This window comes from Panthera uncia, chromosome D4 (assembly GCF_023721935.1).
Source record: "Panthera uncia isolate 11264 chromosome D4, Puncia_PCG_1.0, whole genome shotgun sequence".
Classification (NCBI taxonomy): Eukaryota; Metazoa; Chordata; class Mammalia; order Carnivora; family Felidae; genus Panthera; species Panthera uncia.
Genome location: NC_064807.1, coordinates 79,811,783 through 79,826,619, shown reverse-complemented (window position 1 = coordinate 79,826,619; position 14,837 = coordinate 79,811,783). Strand labels below are relative to the sequence as shown.

The 14,837-nt window shown below is 38.7% G+C and overlaps 1 protein-coding gene across 4 annotated transcripts in view; it reads left to right on the top strand.

The window, feature by feature from the left end:
- Positions 1-6,812, top strand: part of RC3H2 (ring finger and CCCH-type domains 2) — a 53,707-nt gene extending 46,895 nt beyond the window's left edge. For 3 of the 4 annotated variants that reach the window (XM_049628485.1, XM_049628477.1, XM_049628503.1), the window contains one exon: positions 131-6,812. In XM_049628485.1, the coding sequence (XP_049484442.1) occupies positions 131-326 (196 nt within the window). In that variant the 3' untranslated portion in view covers positions 327-6,812. The remainder of the gene's footprint in view (positions 1-130) is intronic. The other variant, XM_049628493.1, reaches the window with a different exon arrangement.
- Positions 6,813-14,837: the final 8,025 nt, after the last annotated feature.

The following is a 14,837-nucleotide window of genomic DNA, read 5'->3' as shown; positions in this document are numbered from 1 at the left end:
GTGATAAATACATGCCTTTACTAGGGGCTTTTGAAGTTTGTTACAACTAATATTAAGCATGTATAGTTATTCTTTAAAGGGTTATTCACTTAAAGCTAATTTGTTTTCAATGTCCTTTATTTTCTCTCAGGGAGGAGCAAAAAACAATTCTGCCGGTAACTTCTTGCTTTAGCCAGCCACTCCCAGTGTCCATTAGCAATGCAAGTTGCCTCCCCATCACCACATCTGTCAGTGTTGGCAACCTCATTCTGAAAACTCACGTTATGTCTGAAGATAAAAACGACTTTTTAAAACCTGTTGCAAATGGGAAGATGGTTAACAGCTGAAAGGAGGTTCATCTTTCAAATTTGTGACCATACCATGGAAGCATTTACACTAGCTTTTTATATATATAATATATATTATATAATGTATATTTTTTTTAAAAAAAGATATTACCGGGGGCATCCATTTCCTGTGGACTCTTTGATACTTCAAGCCCTCTTGCATTAGCATTATGAAAAAAAAAGAAAATTTACTTTACTAGGGTAACACGTTCACTTTCCAGAGGTGATTGGAATTTGGACATTTAACTTAAGCTTCAAGCAGCTTTTTATGAGTTTGTAGCAATCCGGTGCAGTAACTGAGCCATTTCCTATTTTAAATGGCTTCTATAGAAAATTAACAACTCAGTTATTAAACTAGCAGGATCCTACAATGATACATCTAGTGAAAGTAGACTTAATTAACTTATTTATTTCTATTTTATGTTTTGCTGAGAGAAATTTCCATCTCATTCCAGCTGCTTTATTTATCTTTTTCATGGGACTTTGCATGGATTTTTTTTCTTTTTCTTTCTTTCTTTCCTTCTTTTTTTTTCTTTTTTTTTTCTTTTTTTACTTTGAAGAGTGGAGTTAGATGTTCTTACCATAGAATTTTACAGGGTTATATACTAGCTTTCTTTACTGCATTATATGTAGGAGTGTGGTGCAGTGCTTTTATCTGTAGCATTGAAATTTTTTTTAATTTTCCATTTTTCAAGCCTAGTTTCTGCTTTGTTAATATTTATACACAGGCTACTTGTTGAAGTAAGTAATTAAATATATAACCAAGTGCCTAAGTCTTTCAGCTGATGTACTAGATATTAAATTCTCCTAAGTTATGCAGAATCGTTTTTACAATTTTGATAAATTATGCACTAATGTAATGGCAGTTTTTTAAAACGCAGATTTAAGCCTGTACATTATTGAATCTGATGACTTGGCAAAAGAATCAGGTGCTTTCAGCTTTCTTGAGAAAACCCTGTATGTAGCGTTTGCACTGACTAACAAGATGGTATTGCTGGGTTTTTTTTTATTTAAACTGATTAATTTGGATGTTCATTGCAATATCTTGGTTAAGTATTGTTTATTGTTACTTCACGTTGCGTTTAATTTTCCTTGTTCTCTGACCGTTAGGTTGATAAGACTATGAACCATGTAATAATAGAACATTGGCTAACCTTTATTCGTACTTAAAAACATGAGTAATTTCTGCCCTGCTAAATGTGACTGAAAAGTGTTTGGACCTGGCATCTGGAAGCATGCAGTATGTTCAACCAGCCATGCCCCAGATTTGGGGGAGGTATTTTTGAAACCTAAACTTCAGTCGACATTTGGAAACAAAAACTGGGCATTCCTTCCTGGTGATCTCACCTATAGTTTGTCTTCGTTTTTCCCCAGTTTCTTTAAGATTAGTTTGACTTTTATTATTTTTTTTTTAATTAACTTCTGTGAAGTTGTTTACTCTGAAAATTGTACTGGAATATTTTAAGCCAAGCTGATCTTTCACCAGGTGTACTGTATGTAAGGGCTTTTCCTGCTAGCAAGATGCTTAAACAGGATCATGTTATTGGTCGTCTGAGCTATTTAGTTGTTTTACAAAACCACAGCATTGTATCAGATAAGATTTTGATAAAAAGTTTTGTGCACATTTCCAGGGGCGGGAGGGTTGACATTTCCCTGAAATTTCTTGATCAGAATGAGTAAATGCTGGTGTTTGATACCTGTCTTAATGAACATGCTCATAAGGTGACTGATAAGTTGTAAATATACCTGAGAAACAAAGGGGTAGTTTTGATATTCTGGTGTCAGTATGGAAGATCTTACACATTTATTTAATATTCAAATGTATGAGGATGTTTGTTTGTAGCATAACAGCACAGTAGCCTTGACTTCGTTTCCTTTGGTTAGTACTGTACCCTTTTGCCATGGCCAGTGCTCCCTATCCCTACAAAGACATTTTATTTATTTCACTCTGTAACCTGAAATGAATAGGAACAAGAGTTTTAAACCATGTTACATTAACTTATTTCTGACATTATAAATTAGCCTAGGATATTACAGGAACATGATTGTTATATAATTTATATCAGAACCCTTCTATAAATATGCGCTTATTACATTTAAAATGCTTCCAATGTACTTTATTTGCTGTTTGTATTTCCAAAAAGGATATGCAAACCAGTATGTCTATTTCATGGATATTTAAATAGTGAGATCTTCCATGTTGAAGGTAATGTATTTTTTTTTAAGATTTTAAAATTGCTATTTTGTTACAAAATAGAGACCTATTAACAGTTTGAGAGCTCCTTATGTGCCCTCAGGGAAAGAACCCTCTGTGCAACAGAACTACGCAAAACATCTTCAGCACGTTCTGAGGGTGAATATATACTACATAAATTGATCTTGTGTATTTAACCTTATCTTTTTAATTTTAAAATTGAAATTTTGAAACTTGGTTGTGCTCTGCTGGAGGGGTTTGGGATAAACTGCTTAGGTGTTTGCCTACTTGTCCAGTGAAATTACATTTGCATCAGTGTATGTATATACCTGCCAACCTTATTGGTATGTCTCAGAACATTTATATTAAAATAATGCTTGTCTTGCAGCAGGTGATCCCATAAAACAATAACTCCCTGTTCTTAAAAACTTACTCTCGTTCTCACTAACAACATAGGAATTGTTTCTTTGTTGGGATTATTCTGTATTGCATCCTTTATATAGTGGCCATCTTCTGTTTCTCATGGTGGGTTTAATGTGAGGGAAAGATGTTGGTTCTCTGCCACTTTAGAAGAAAGAGCAGTCTTTCTGATCCTTCTTCAAAAAGTTACTCCCTGATGTCAAGAGGAAAAAAATTATAAATCAGACCTAGGATGTGACTTTTTAAAATTGGGTGCATTCCCTGTCATTTGACCCTTTTACCAACATGTGATGTACATGCGTTTGAAATCAGTATATAAGGCAATAGGAGAGGAAATGTGTGATGTTGGTAATTTAACTACGTGTGGTGCCTGTGGTTCAATTAGGAAAAAATAGTCTGAGGTCTGGAAAGTAGGAAAATGGTGGGTTGTGTGTTTGGTTTACTTCTTACATTTTTGTTTTTCCATTTCTGAGTCCCATTCTGAAGTCCATGTGCCTCATTCAGATTCTGTGAATCTAAATTCAGTAGTTCTCTTTTGTAGTATCGTTTCATTTTATAAATTCTGAGATTATGTATGTATTTCGTCTAGTTGGTGCCTGACCAGAGCAGATTCCCTTGCCTGTCCTGCCATGACTTCCTTTCAGTACCATCTGATAAGCAAGTGTCATGCATGAAGGTTGTGCATATAATTTTCAAGAGAAGGTAGTACTTCGTTGGGTCGATGGCACTGATTTTTTCCTAGTAGTTACTTACTCTCACAAGAGAATTATAAACGAAACCTCGCCTCCTGTACGAGAACTGAAATTTTCCATTTGTATGGATCTAGTCCCGTTCACTCAAATTTCAAGTTGATTCCAAGTATATAAAGCACATCCCAATTTTATATGCTGCCTTGAGAAAATAAGAAGATGCACAGCTATTTCTAGGAATTTAAAATGGGATCATTTAAATATTTGAAAACGTTGTTTTAAAAACCATCTAGCTTACTCTTGCATTTTAGATGTTAAAGCCTGTGTTGTCTTGTTAGCAGGGGTGCAATTGTAATGATTAGATTCAGATTCAGCATGTGATTTCAACTTTGAATCTGAATGTTTCTTCCCTAGCTTCTTTGTGTCATTTCCTGAGCAGACTGTCACCAGTGTTGGTAACTAGGCTTAAAGGGAAAAGTTGCATTGCAACTATGTGTTAGTTTCCTGGAAGAACTTTTCTTGTGTTTTAGTGAGTGAAGAGTGTTGATGGGATCACTTACTGTAACTCCTTCATGAGAACCCCTTCTGCAAGCAGAAGCAGAACACAAATGAACGTGCTCAAGGAGTATCCCATTTTCTGGATAAACTGAATACATTTGCTAGTTGTTCCTTTTTACTAGCAGTTTCTTTGTATCCCTTTGCTGGCAAGGGAATACAAGGAGTCAAGGCCACTGATCAGAACACCCCACATTTGAGTGGAGTCTTATTTCTACTCCAAGAGCAGTTATTCCCCCAAATCCAAAATTGGCAATTTTTCTTTTTTTAAATAAAATTTTAAAAATATCCTCAAACCAGTGGAACATAGACACTGGCTGCACTTAGTACTGCCAACAGCCAAGGTCATTTGCATATATTCCATCAATCTGTCGAGAATTAGGCCTCACTTTATAACCCAAGGCATGGAAGTGCATGCATTCTCTTAGCTGGGCAAACAATTATACTGTAGTTGTGATACAACACATGTGGCTTTTATTTGTACTGCACATATCCACTGTACAGCCACTTGGGAGTATCGTGGTTAGCTTGCAGCAACTGCTGTCTGCATTTATACTGTTTATTGCATATTCTTTTCCCTGGAAGTGAAAGAGAAATGTTTTTCTTGTTGCATTGATTACATTTTATAAATTTGCTTAGCTGGAAAGTTTGGGAAAAGAGGCCTGTTTGTCAATTGTACAACCGATTGTGAAGCTCTAGTGTGAATATTTTTACGTCTGTATTAGACATTTTCTTTGCAAATCTATTGTTCGATTGAAATGTAAATGAAATTAAAGATGGTGTACACCCATCATGTAAAAAGCAGGCACCATCTCTAAGATGGATTTAATGCTCATTTTTAAGGCATATACTCAGCTTCTATTTAAAACTATAATTTAAAATAATTCTGTACAATGAAATGGGGAATATATATGGGAATAAATTCTATTCCATTTATTTCAATTTGAATTTCCAAATTGTAATGTTTCCCTTTGTGCTATAGGAATAGGATTAAATGGGGGAAGGCTAGGATTTCTAAAGGCCTGTATATGGGGGGAGGGCAGAGATGGAACAATGAGGGTTGTGATGATAGTGAATAGCAAAGAGTGAATTCTGTGTGTTTTTGCTGTAGCACTGAAGTGAAGAGATATTAGCTTTGGCTGTTCACAGAATAGAGCATCATGATTTTCAGTGTTTGAGAGAAAATTGATGGAAAAAGTTTGCAGTACTTGACATGTATTTGCATGCACAAAATAAAATTATTTGTCCACCTTAAAAGTTGTTTTAGTGTCAATATTAAGTTCATGGTGCATTTTAGTTATATTGATATCCTTGGTATACATTTTGGCTTAATTAAGCTACCAGGATACTCCTTGAGATTTAAATAATCACCTGCCTCAGAGAGCCTGGCTGGCTTAGTTGGTAGAGTATGCGACTCTTGATTTTGGGGTTGTGAGTTTGAGCCCCACGTTGAGGGGTAGATTGTACTTAAAAATATTTTTTTTTAATGTTTTTAATTTTTTTTTTTTTTTTTTTTTTTTTGAGAGAGAGAGAGTGGCGTGAGTAGGGGAGGGGCAGGGAGAGAGGAAGACACAGACTCCAAAGCAGGCTCCTGTGCTGACAGCTCAGAGCCTGACACAGGCCTCGAAACCACAAACCACGAGATCATGACCTGAGCCGAAGTTGGATGCTTAACTGACTGAGCCACCCAGGTGCACTCCTAAAAATCTTTTAAAAATAAATAAATAATTGCCTGCCTCACACATACGTTCCTGGGAAGGATCTGAAGAATGAATAGACCAGGAAGGTTGAAATATTTTGTAATCCAGTCACTTCAGTCATTAAAATATAGATAAAGTACTTTCTGTATGGGAAATGAGGGCATAGATAATACTAGCAGTTCACAGTCTAGGTGAGGAAGGAAATAGGACAAATACATAAATGTAATAAGCCCTAGTCCGTGCTGGTCATTAAGTTCAATAAAACACGAACCCTTCCTCTGGAAGCTCACAGTGTAGAAAATGGGGAAGACAGATCTGAATAACCAGCTCAGTGAGCTATGTTCTAATGTAGGGTGTATGGAAACTCCAAAAGGTAAATTATGGGGCAGATGGTAGTGGTGGTAAGCCAGAGGAGATGGTTCTTTGAGAAATGATCCCAGGCTAGATTTTGTAGGCTGAATAACAGGTCACCAGGCAGAGACGGGAATAAACACCCAAGCACCTACCCTACCTTCACGACAACCCACTCTGTACCTGAACAGTTCTTCTCTATAGATATTATCCCTATTTTCTATCTGAGATGTTAAGTAACTTGCCCAAGGCTCACAGCTAGAAAGTAGTGGAGTCAGACTCAAGTCTGTTCTACCTCCCAAAGGCAGTGAGTGAGGGTGACGATTGGAACCTGTTTTAGCTATAAGTGTTACAATGCAAGGAGTTTTTAACAAATAGTTTACGTAACTCTTAGAGCACTTAATATGTTCCAGACACAGTTCTAAGTGCTACAGGTATATTAAAATCTAGGACCATTATTGTCACCATTTTACAGGTGAGAAGACTAAGGGAGAGCATTTGCCTGAATTCACATGACTAGATGAGGTAGGCAGGGATCTCTATGAAGGACACTGAATACCATAATAAAAAGACTGTTAGGGAGTCTTGGAAGTTAGATGATCTGAACAATTTGGGGTTTTAGAAAGATCACTTTGGTAGCAGTTTGAGGTGATGCTGGAGAAAGACCAGCAGAGAAGCCAGGTCAGCAATCTAGGTAAGAAGTGTTTAGAGGTGGCCAAGCAGGGATGGAGGGAGAGAGGGGTGAATCTGGAAAGCAGGAGACAGCCATTGACGATTTGTTGTAGAGAGAAGATATTAGACATCTACACACTATAGTGGATTAGATTTGGCTTAGAATCCCAGATCTTGTTGCTGAGAACAGACCCTTATTTGTGAGACATGTAATCTTGTATAAGCCCTGGAGTGACAGTTTAGATCAGGAAGAAGAGGAAGAAACATGGATAGTTGATCCAAGCAAAAGAGAGGAAACTTAAGGAAATGAAATTCCAGGAAGATTTTATTTCCTTTAAGATACAATTGAAAATTCCACAGTGCAGTGGTTCCAAACTTACCTACACATTGCAATCACCTAGGGATCTTTTAAAAATCCCAAAGCCCAGAACACACATAAGACCGATTAAATCACAATCTCTGGGGTTGGACCAAGGCATTAGTACTTTTAAAGCTCCCCGAATGCTTCCAATGTGCAGAGAAGTTTGGGCACCACTGCTATAATGAATGAAAATAGATTTGGGACCTGTCTTAGCCAAGGTATTAAATAACATCCATTGTCAAACGTTCAGGCCCATATGGTTCTCGGAGACATTCAACAAATATTTTTTTATGAGAATCTACTATGTACCAGGCATTAAGGATACAGGAGTGAACTAGTCCCTAACTTCGTGAAACTTATAGTTGGAGAGATAGACAAGAAGTAAAAGGTGAATTTAGATAATGAGGAGTAAAACCAGAATGAATATAATGTAACCCACTGATGAGATTTTGTAAGGTGGGAGTGGTAATTCTCAGCACCGTGGGCAGTTTTAGATAGGTCAGTCTGCCAGACATCCCTGTCTGGATCCCTAAGAAACTTCTCAGACTTAACATGTCACAGACTGAGTTTCTGGTATTCCCCCTACTCCCCAAACTACACCTCCAGTCTTCCCCATTTCAGATACTTCCCCCTCAATCACTATCCGTCCCTCTTAGTCCAGTAGCAAATCCTGTCCGCTCTACCTTCAAAATGTATTCAGAATTTGACCACTTCTCACCACCCAGGTCTGAGCCACTACTATCTTTCACCTGAATTAGCCTGAATGGCTTCCTGTTCTCCCTGCTTCTGCCCTCATCTTCCTTCAGCAGCTAGAACGATCCCTTTAAACTGTTAAGTCTGATTATTTCACTCTTGTGCTCAAAACCCTTCAAATGCATCATCATCAGATTGAAAGCCCAAGCCTTTTCTCTGGTTCTTTGCTCCTATGCTTACTATGCTCCAACCTTACTGCCCACCAAACCAGGCATGCTTCCATCATAGGGCCTTTATGCTTGCTAATCTCTAAGGATTAAGTCTTCTGCCCCCACCCTCACCAGATGTCTTCATGACTAGAAACTCCCTTTCTTAAGGTCTTTACTAAAAAGTGAACCTTCATGAAAACTGGATGGAGAGTTGGGGTGGGAGTGGGGTGCCTATCTAAAATAGATATTGTAACCCAAGAGACTGGATGAGTTCAACTGTTTTTCTTTTTTTTAAACTTTGTATTCTGAAATAGTTAACAGAGTCACAGGAAGTTGGAAAAATAATAGAGGACCCGTGTACCCTTCACACCGTTTCCTAAATGCTGGCATCTTTCATAACTATAGTATAATATCAAAACCAGGAAGTTGACATTTGTAACAATCTACATACCTTATTCAGATATCAGCAGCTTCACATGCACTCATTTGCACATGTGCGTGCACGTGTGTGTGTGTGTGTGTGTAGCTGTATTCAGTTTTATCACATGTAGATTTGTGGAATCACCACTACTCCCAAGATAACAACTGGAAAAAAAGAAAAAGGTAACAGTGTTCCGTCACCTCATTGATCCCTCCTGCTACCCCTTTACATCCACATCCATTCCCTTCCCTTATCCTCATTCATTCCTAACCCCTGGCAACCACTGATCTGTTCTCTATCTCTATAATTTTGTCATTTTGAGCATGTTACATAAATGAAATTATATAGGATGTAACCTTTTGAGATTGGCTTGTTTTCACTCAGCCTAATTCCCTTGAGATCCATCCAAATTGTCACATGTATTAGTAATTTGTTCCTTCTAATTGCCGAGTAGTAAATGTACCACGGTTTGTTTAAACATTCACCCACTGAAGAGCAGTTGGGTTGTTTCAAATTTTTTACTATTACAAATAAAGCTGCTATGAACATTTGTATACATATTTTTGTGTGCACATAAGATTTTTGTTTCTCAAGTATTTTATGAGTAAATAAATTCGTATGCCTGGCCTACCTCTGAAAGAAATGGATAAACTGGACTTACACAGTCTTAACTTAAAAATGGACAAATTCCCTTCAACGTACAATTTACCAAAACAGATACAAGATCAAAAGAAAAATTGGCATAACTCTTGTATTACTTACCTATTGTCACATAACAAATTACCCAAAAACTTAGTGGCTTAGTATAACAACATCAATAATTTCATAGTTTCTGTGGGTCAGGAATCTGCATGTAACCTTCAATGGGTCCTGTGCTTCAGGTCTCACAGGTGGTGGCTGGTGCCTTAGTCATCTCCCTGCTCACCTGGGGAAGCATCTGCTTCCAAGCCCACTCCCTGGATTGTTTGCAGGATTCAGTTCCTCCCGAACTGTTGGAATGAGGGCCTCGGTTTTTTTATTTGTTGAAGGCTGCCCTCAGTTCCTTGCCATGTGAAACTCTCACAATCAGTATGGTGGTTAGGCTCATCTAAGCAGCAACCAAGAGGAGCCGGAGACTGGGGGCAGGGGGTGGGAGGAGGCTGTAAGTCAGGTGTTGGGTGGCGGGGTGGGGGGGATGGGTAGAAGGAGGAGTGGAGGGGTGGCTATAAAGAAGTCACAATCTTTTGTAACCTGATCTTGAAAGCAAGCAAGATCCCATCTCTTTTGTCATTATTACTTAGAAGCAAGTCACCTGGTCCAGACCACTGTCAGGGACTGATACACCTCCCCGCCCACCCCTGTTATTCATGCTCTGAGTAATCCCCTTTCCCGGAGTGTGGACTAGACCTAGCGACCTCTTTATCTCCAGTTGGGAGACACAAACCATACAGGGGAAGTTTCACACAAAGAATTATTAAGATCTAATAATTGACCATAAGATAAAAGGAAATGCCATATGGTACCCTGTGGCTTAGAGAAATTCCATATGGCTCCCTTCCCTACTTGGAAAGAGCCCCCCCTTACCAAGGCTGTAGTTCAGACTTCGGCGCAGAAGTTGAAGTTCAGCCCGCTGGACAACAGGGATGTTCGCTGGTCTGCCCAGGCTGGAACTGGTTGCTAGCCAGCAGAAAGCAAGTCTCCGGACTGCAAGTGAGCTACACAGGAATCTGTGGAGGTCGTTGGCATCACCGCAGACAGGAAGCCTTTGAGTGACCATGCAGGCAGGTCTTCAGGGCACCAATTTTCATGTTGACAAGGCCATGGGAAGACTATTGCTAGACCCACTGAGGTAGGTGTGTATATATATATGTGTGTGTATACACACACACACACACACACACACACACACACACCATATCCAATTGGGTTTATGTCAGGAACGTAAAGTTTGTTTAGTATATGAAAATCAACTTGTGTAATCTACCATATTAACAGAATAAAGGTTGTATCTGTTATTATAAGATCTCAAAATTTAATGAAGCTCTATTTTGATTGGCTTATAGAGATTTAAAAGTATATGAAATAAGAGAAACTCAAATATTTCTAAAAAAAAAAAAAAAACCAAAAACTTGTGCTCCTTACATTTTAAGTGTGTGAGCTATTTAAAGAAAAACAGTTACTGGGGCGCCTGGATGGCGCAGTCGGTTAAGCGTCCGACTTCAGCCAGGTCACGATCTCGCGGTCCGTGAGTTCGAGCCCCGCGTCAGGCTCTGGGCTGATGGCTCGGAGCCTGGAGCCTGTTTCCGATTCTGTGTCTCCCTCTCTCTCTGCCCCTCCCCCGTTCATGCTCTGTCTCTCTCTGTCCCAAAAAAAAATAAATAAAAAAAAAAAAAAAAAAAGAAAAACAGTTACTAAAGTTATGAAAGCAAAGAGTTTTTCTGATTTTTCTCAGATGCCTTAATCAAAACTTTGAAAAGAAATTTAGGTGTGCCTGAGTGGCTCAGTCGGTTAAGTGTCTGGCTCTTGGTTTCGGCTCAGGTTCATGATCTCACGGGTTCGTGAGTTTGAGCACCACAATGGGCTCTGTGCTGTCATCATGGGCCTGCTTGGGATTATCTCTCCCTCTTTCTCTGCTCCTTTCCTGTTCACTTTCTCTCAAAATAAATAAATATTTAAAAAAAGAAAGAAATTTGCTCCTTAAAGTCAACCCAACATCTAAAGAAAATTTCAGTTAACAAAATTAAAGCCTGCATTAAAGATAACACTTTTAAAACTGTAGAGACATGTATCTAAATATTATATCGAGGCGCCTGGGTGGCTCAGTCGGTTGGGCGTCTGACTTCAGCTCAGGTCATGATCTCACGGTTTGTGGGTTTGAGCCCCGCGTCAGGCTCTGTGCTGTCAGCTCAGAGCCTGGAGCCCGCTTTCAGATTCTGTGTCTCCTTCTCTCTCTGCTCGCTCTGCTCTGCTCTCCCCGCACGTGCTCTGTCTCCCTCTGTCTCTCAAAAATAAATAAATGTAAAAAATTAAAAATAAATAAAAATAAATATTATATAAATAATTATTATTGATTGTATATTTATTAATACCCAAATTTAATTTTGAAATAAGAAAGACTCTCAATTGCCACAAATTGGCCACACACACCCCAAAAAAGAAGGAAGGAAGGAAAAGAGGGAGGGAGGGAGAGAAAAGGTGGGGGATGGGGGAGAGAAAAAAAGAGGAAATGAAAGAAAGGAAAAGACTCGTTATTGCAAATAATCCTTATACTGTTTAATGTCACCCCGAACCATCTCTAGACTTTTAATACTTCTATAAGAAAAAATCCAGTGACAAAGACAATTTTGTTCTAAATTTACAAAAACATTGGTGGGAAACTCAGTGGAAGACCAAATCCTGTTTTACCTCCATCGTAATCTGGAAAAACTGTAAGGGTAGAGCAAGCCTTGAAGCCCATGCCTCAAGGCATTTAAACACTTTTATATGAATTTTATTCAGTTACTTTAAATTTTCAAATATGTTTCACAAAGGTTTATAAATCTTTTGGTTAGATCAAGATTTTCCCTTGAAAAAAGGCAAATGCACCTGGGTGGCTCAGTAGGTTGAGCATCTGACTCTTGATTTCTGCTCAGGTCACAATCTCAGGGTCATGGGATCACACCCTTGGCAGGGGCTCTGGGCTGAGTGTGGAGCCTGCTTAAGATTCTCTCTCTCTCCCTCTACCCTCCTCCCCTGCTTGCACGCTCTCTCTCTCTCTTTCTTAAAAAAAAAATGAAAGTGCTTTAACAGTCACAAAACAGCTATGGATTTAGGTTTTCCTACTAAAATACTTTCAGTATGATCTACTGATAAATAAAATCTTACAAGTAAAATCCTTTAAGAACTATAAATTACACATGGTACTCCCATTAAACAGAAACGTCATAATACACACCACCCCAAAATTCTGCTAAGTTCAGCAGTCCTGTTGAGTATTGTTAGGCAACTAACTAATATATACAATCATATTCCTGACAGATGCAAACAATATTCCCAGTGAGGACACCACTAGATATATCCCTCCATCGCATACAACCAGGAGAGTGAATATATTAAAAGAGACATCAATGAAAATCAGTCTTAAAACTCTACCAGAAAGGGGGTTCCTGGGTGGCTCAGTTGATTGAGCGTCTGACTTCAGCTCAGGTCATGATCTCGAGTTCATGGGTTCGAGCCCCGCATCAGGCTCTGTGCTGACAGCTCAGAACCTGGAACCTGCTTTGGATGCTGTGTCTCCCTCTCCTCTGCCCCTCCGCTGCTCACTCTGTCTCTCAAAAAAGTAAAATGTTAAGAAAAAATTTAAGAGAAAAAAATGCACCAGAAGGGACATTTCAGGGAGTATTAACTACAAAAAAATTATTCTTAAACTCTAGAACATACACATATAAACACATCTAAAAAGTCTTCCACTCCTGACTTGCCTCTGTCTCTCAAAGATAACTATTTTATTTCTTATGTATTCTTCAGTGCTTTTCTTTATGCATATATAAGCAAATAACATTATTTGTCCATATTTTTTTTTAATGTTTATTTATTTTTGAGAGAGAGACAGAGCATGATCAGGGGAGGGGCAGAGAGAGGGAGACACAGAACCCAAAGCAGGCTCCAGGCTCCAAGCTGTAGGCACAGAGCCCAACGCAGGGCCTGAACCCCTAAACTGTGAGATCATGACCTGAGCTGATGTTGGACACTCAACTGACTGAGCCACCCTATTTGTCCAGGTGCCCCTATTTGTCCATATTTTTTTACGCAAAAGACAAGAAACTAATACATAATGTTCTCCACCTTCCTTTTTTTTTTTTTTTTTTTCAACGAAATACTATGTTCATGCAAGTATATCTATAGGAAGAACTTCCAGGAGGGGAGTCACTGGACTAAAGGTATATATTTTTTAATATTGACAGATATTTCTCATCTATAAGAGTTGTATCAATTTATACCTCACCAGCGATGCATTCCCCACAGTCATGCTGTTGTCAAAGTTTCCGATATTTAACTATCTGAACGGTGGAAAATGGTATCTGAGAGGATTTTTTTTTTTGGAAGAGAACCAGGAAAGCATATTAGCACACTGTAGAAAGGAAGTTTGAATATGCAGGGAGTCAGAGAGGAGGTAATTGCAGGAACAGAGTCCTTTACTAGGCTGGAGGAGCAGGATTCACTGCAGGAGTGATTCATGGAATGGATGCTCTGTCATGAATGGGTGCCCATGGGATGGGATGCAAGGGTTGTGGGTATATTTTCACGGTGGCCTCAAGTGCAAGTCCCTTTTGATTGCTTCTGTTTTTCAGGCGAAATAAGAATCAAGGTCGTAAACTGAGCCAGGAGAGAGGAGAGAGTGTTGCATATTTTGGGAAAGAGATGTGAATTTCTTCTCTTAATGAGTGGGAGGGTAACCTGCCCAGGGAAACAAGGATCTTTGAAGCACTGAGGATTACAGCCTTCAATTTAAAGTGAATTTTGAAGGACAAAGGACAGTCCATGGATAAAGAAGATCCCTGCTTCAGGGAGATGTCAAGAAAATTAAAAGCAAAGCATCCATCTAGCATTCATTTAACAGATATTTACAGGGAATGGGCCATGCAGAGGCTCTGTTGCTGGGTGCTGGCTTGTCACTTAAAGCAAATCACAAGCATCCTCCAGTTGGTTAATTGTTCACACCGATCTGATTAAGGTAAGATTATTCACTCTGCAAACAAAAATACAAAAACAAAACAAAACAAAAACCATAGGATGTCCATGGGATAATTTTTCCTAAATTTGGGGAGGGGAGCTCTCAGTCTTGATAGTCTAAACAAACAGCTTCTCGGAAAAATGGGCCCGTTATAATAAATTTGCAGACAATTTCAGGTGGTTGTAGAACCGCAAGTTGAGAATCTCTCTGTCAAATTAAGAGCCCTATTTTAGAGTGTATTGTTTTAGGATGTTTTAAAGGATTCAATTTGCACAAAGCTTCCAACTTTATGGTTGTGTACTGGACACCTTAATAAGGACTCAGAAATTGAAATCATTTTAGGTTTTAAAAAAAGTTGCAAAGGTAGCATAGAGTTCCCCTATATTCTTCACCAAGAATCCTCAAAGATTAACATCTTAACCATAGTACAGTTATTAAAACTGTTGATACACTACTATCGTTAATAGACCTCATTCCGTTAGTTGTCCCGTTCGTGTCCTTTTTTCTGTTCTAGAATCCGGTTCAGGAATTCACATAGCTTTGTCAAGGACCGG